At 34.2% G+C, this 5,384-nt stretch overlaps 1 protein-coding gene across 1 annotated transcript in view; it reads right to left on the reverse strand.

Annotated features, from left to right (window-relative positions):
• Positions 1 to 5,384, reverse strand: part of LOC107584623 (cholesterol 7-desaturase) — a 10,385-nt gene extending 5,001 nt beyond the window's left edge. The window contains exons 1-6 of the mRNA XM_016271335.1: positions 5,378 to 5,384; positions 4,818 to 5,006; positions 3,941 to 4,119; positions 3,257 to 3,382; positions 1,891 to 2,010; positions 572 to 748 (exon numbers count right to left, since the gene is read on the reverse strand). Coding sequence (XP_016126821.1) covers positions 572 to 748; positions 1,891 to 2,010; positions 3,257 to 3,382; positions 3,941 to 4,119; positions 4,818 to 5,006; positions 5,378 to 5,384 — 798 coding nt within the window. The remainder of the gene's footprint in view (positions 1 to 571; positions 749 to 1,890; positions 2,011 to 3,256; positions 3,383 to 3,940; positions 4,120 to 4,817; positions 5,007 to 5,377) is intronic.

Raw genomic sequence — 5,384 nt, forward strand, 5'->3', positions numbered from 1 at the left:
TTTTTTTTCTAATTTTGTCTCTCATAGTTGAGGTATACCTATGATGAAAATTACAGGCCTCTCTCATCTTTTTAAGTGGGAGAACTTGCACAATTGGTGGCTGTCTAAATACTTTTTTGCCCCACTGTATATATATATATATATATATATATATATATATATAGTTTCTATTCATCAAAGACATATCATATCATGGTTTTCACAAATGTTTCAACATTGATAATAAGACAATAAAAATGTTTCTTGAGCAGCAAATCAGCATATTAGAATGATTTCTGAAGGATCATGTGACACTGAAGACTGGAGTAATGATGCTGAAAATTCAGCTTTGTCATCACAGGAATACATTACATTTTAAAATACAGTCAAATAGAAAAGTCATTTTAAATTGTAACAATATTTCACAAAATTACTGGTTTTACTGTATTTTTTATCAAATAAATGCAGCCTTGATGAGCATAAAGGACTACTTTTAGCAGTAGTGTATAGATGCAACATGTAACAAAGTTATCAATTAATGTAAAATTTGAAATGTCAAATCTGCTTTGTTGATTCCTCACTTATGCGTTACCTGAATGCACTCTGCCCGAAGAATGAATTTGGGTACCAGGGGAGGGATGGTGCTCTGGTAGAAGATGGTGTGTGATACACACTGCAGTAATGGCTCGACTGGGGTAACACAGTGCATGATCACACCCCGACCCAGAAAACTGTGTTCAAAAAGCAGGAAAACCACACCTGGACCCACCTGCAAACATGCAATATATAGTTCATATCATCAGCGTGTAAAATCAATGTAATTTATGCTGCATTATACTGTGTGAGACCAAATAAAATAGATTATTTCACAAAAATCATAACAAAACCTTCTCTAATTCAGATTCTGCCTCTCATGCCAACAGCACTTTCCACTCTCAAATATACAGACACTTTTTAACTTCAACTTCAAGTGAAGATCCAAGCACAGCCTTGAATTACAACTGTTTTCACACATACTGTCAGGATTATTCGCCGTCACTATGGCGACAAGGCAGTTCCTTTTCAGACAACACAAAAAGAAAAATGTTGCACAACTGACCATGAGGGAAAATTATGACATTGAGACTTGGACTGCTACATAGACACGAAAAGCTGGCTACATTTCATTATAGGGCTCTATATGTTAACATTAGTTAATGCACCAAATAAACAATAAGAATAAAAATGTACATTTTTACATATACTAAAAATACATTTATTTATTAATACATTTTAAATATATTAAAAATACATTTTTAATATTTCAGGTCATATAAATTTCCATTAGTTAATATGATATAAGCAAACAAATATTAACAATTAAAAATAGCATATTTATAATCATAAATTAAAATAAATAATAAATTCATAAATACATTTTGATTATACATTAGATAGGAATTCATTACAAATAAGAAAAAACAATTGAACCTCATTTTAAAGTGTTGCCCTTTTTTATGAATTCATTAAAAAATTGTGAAAAGCTAAATATTTTTTGTAGCACAGAATATAAATAAATTACCCATAATATTTGATTCCTGAAGCAAAGAAACTGCAGTCATACTTCACCATACAAGAAAAGCATCTCATTTGTAAATCTGACACATCCTACAGCATCCAACACACTCGTGCGTGCGCGCGCACACACACACACATTTAATTTACATAAAAGCATGCTCTGTATGCACTCGACTAACTGCTTAAAATACAGCGAACAACCATCAGAACACAGAGATCAAGATACCACTGTTGTGTGCAAGAGATCATTCATCATGACTTGATTTCCATTCTGCTAATCACAGTCAGGCTCCATGCGTTTCTCTCAGTCTGCATGGCTCACACGCGCCCTCTAGCTCAGGGACCAGTCATTACCTGTCTGGCCACGACGTCCAAATCAAGAAGAGGCCAGTGGCGTCCGAACACGGTGAGAGCGTGTTTCACCAACATCTGCGAGCAGTGCTTGTCTGGCTCAGGCTCAGGCTTCCACTCCACCTGGAAAAATAAAAATGCTTAAGTCCACACAGACATTTGCTTATTTCACATGCAAAAGGTAAGCAAATCATAACAAAAGTAATTTATATATTCATATATTTTTTTTAAGTAAATTTAGACAGTTATTGATAAAATCTTGAATAACAATATAAATGGAATTATATAACTAAAATGCAACAAAAGTGTAGTTATAAGGCTCCTTTAACCAAGTACCAATTCAACACACATAGACAGTCACACAAGGAAGTGATATGTTTTTACAGTAGATACGGCTATATTGTTTTATGATAGTGTTGTCCATTTTATTCTACCATGTATCCTAGTTTTCTGTGACATAAAGACATAAAATCTGTTGACCAGGATTATTATCATTAACTGAAACTAAAATTAAAACCATAAAAAACACATGTTCGTTACTTGAAACAAAATTAACGTCAACTGAACTCCCCCCCCCCCATTTAGTCTATTTTATTTCAGGTAGTTGCCAAGGCAACATTTCTCATTTTCGTGCATGAGTTTTTTGTTAACGAGACATTTCATGAGGGCTTAACTGGATTTCTGTGTTCTGAGTTTTTCCATAAAAATAATAATTTTCCATGAGTCCGTGAGTGTAAACAGTTCAGAGTATAATAAAAGTGGTCAATTACGGTAATTATGACTCAATGTAAACATAGCATAGAAAGTACAAACAAAAAAAAATCTAATTTATTATATCTATATAGAAAGTTAAAAAAAAGATAACCATAACACAATTCCTAAAATTTGAACTAAAATTAAAATGTACAATATATAAAATATAATCTAATATAAAAATATAAACAAAAACTATATTAGTATGTCAATGAGACTAAAACTTAACACTGCTGTGGACATTTCTCCTTGGGATGAATGTCTGTGTGAGGAATCAAACCTTCCAGTCATGCCGTATAAACTCCCAGGTCTTGCTGTTCGTATAGCGTAGATCAACTCCACTGACGATACCTGGAGTGTGCAAATGAGCCAAGTGTGCAATGTCTGCTGCGTTCTCTGGAATCTCCTGAGAAAAAACAGAACAGAATGTGTGAATTGAAGACTGCTAGATACAAACATCATATTCACTGAGAAATATAATAAAATGTACAATATATAAAATATAATCTAATATAAAAATATAAACAAAAACTATATTAGTATGTCAATGAGACTAAAACTTAACACTGCTGTTGACATTTCTCCTTGGGATGAATGTCTGTGTGAGGAATCAAACCTTCCAGTCATGCCGTATAAACTCCCAGGTCTTGCTGTTCGTATAGCGTAGATCAACTCCACTGACGATACCTGGAGTGTGCAAATGAGCCAAGTGTGCAATGTCTGCTGCGTTCTCTGGAATCTCCTGAGAAAAATCAGAACAGAATGTGTGAATTGAAGACTGCTAGATACAAACATCATATTCACTGAGAAATATAAAATATATCGCTCACATTTGTGACCCTGGAGCACAAAAGCAGTCTTAAGTCGCTGGGGTATATTTGTAACAATAGCCAAAAATACATTGTATGGGTCAAAATTATTGATTTTTCTTTTATATCAAAAATCATTAGGATATTAAGTAAAGATCATGTTCCATGGAGATATTTTGTAAATTTCCTACTGTAAATATATTCAAACTTAATTTTTGATTAGTAATATGCATTGCTAAGAACTTCATTTGGACAACTTTAAAGGCGATTTTCTCAATATTTTGATTTTTTTGCACCCTCAGATTCCAGATTTTCAAATAGTTGTCTCTCGACCAAATATTGTCCTATCCTAACAAACCATACATCAATGGAAAGCTTATTTATTCAGCTTTCAGGTGATGTATAAATCTCAATTTCGAAAAATTGACCTTTCTGACTGGTTTTGTGGTCCAGGGTCAAATATGAGCTGAGGTACATATATGCTGTCTGACCTCAATGTGTGCATTAATGAAATGTTCGGTACGGCCGCGGTACACCCATTCCCCGCGGGTAATCTCGCTCTGTTCTGGCACTCTCCAGCTGGGCTCCAGTCCGTCACAGTGAAACCACACCAGAACCTGCCCGTTGATCTCACAGCTGGGCCAACACCGCACCTTCGCAAACTCAGGCACTAAAAACATCCCAAAAAATGACATATACACCACTTATTAAAAGTTTGGAGTCAGTATAAAGAAATTAAAACTTTTATTCAGCAAGGATGCATTAAACTGATCAAAAGTGACAGTAAAGTCATTTATAATATTACAAAAGATTTGTATTTCACATAAATGCTTTTCTTTGGAACGTTCTATTCATCAAAGAATACTGAACAAAATGTATCTCAGTTTCCACAAACTATTAAGCAGCACAACTTGATAATAATAAAAAAATGTTTCATGATCGGCAAATCAGCTTATTAGAATGATTTCTGAAGGATCATGTGACACTGAAGACTGGAGTAATGATGCTGAAAATTCAGCTTTATCATCATAGGAATGAATTACATTTTAAAATATATTAAAACGGAAAACAGTTATTTTAAACAGTAATGATATTTTCACAAAATTGCATTTTTTTCAGTATTTTTTATACATTTTTAATCGAAATTAATGCACCCATTAAAAATCATTAAAATCTTTCCGACACTAAACTTTTGAACTGTAGTTTATGTCTATTGAGTACTCTGAATATTTTATACATATAATTTGCATTTATACACATATACATAAGCAACGTATACATAAGTTGTATGCAACAAATACAGCAAATACGCCAGTACATACATATTGTTAGAAGGAAAATGTCTAAATTTTTTCTCTGATCTCTAACCTTTATCTGCATATGGAATCCTGACACATTTCCCATCAGTCCCACGGAACTGCCACCCATGGAAGGGGCATTCAATGCATCCCCCTACGACTCGCCCACCCACAGCCAGGTTGGCGCCTAAGTGGGGGCAGTAAGCATCCACCACGTAGGCCTTGCCATCCTGCCCACGGAACACTGCCACCTGTTGTCCTGGAAAAAAATACAGATATATGTCAATTTTTCATTTTGCTTTACCAATAAAATAACTGTAAAAATAGTATGCTGCAATTAGTTACAATAACCTAAAGGGGGCAGTACTGGTCTTTCACACAAAAAAAAAAAAACCAAGGGACCCCTCAGGTTAATTTGGGTAACTACCACAGACTGTGATTTTGGATTCATTTCCTTTTAGAAAAGACCTGGGCTTGCTTGCCTATGCCCCAAATCCCCGAAGTTCCCACATCTAATGTTATATCACATACTCTCGCTAGCAGTGCAGTTACATGTAGTGTATTGAAAATAATTGACTTTCAATTAATATGCAGAAATGAGATAAGAGCTGAGAATAAATGACATTTTACGTAACAT

This window comes from Sinocyclocheilus grahami, unplaced genomic scaffold (genome assembly GCF_001515645.1).
Source record: "Sinocyclocheilus grahami isolate Dianchi unplaced genomic scaffold, SAMN03320097.WGS_v1.1 scaffold61.1, whole genome shotgun sequence".
In the NCBI taxonomy this organism is placed as follows: Eukaryota; Metazoa; Chordata; class Actinopteri; order Cypriniformes; family Cyprinidae; genus Sinocyclocheilus; species Sinocyclocheilus grahami.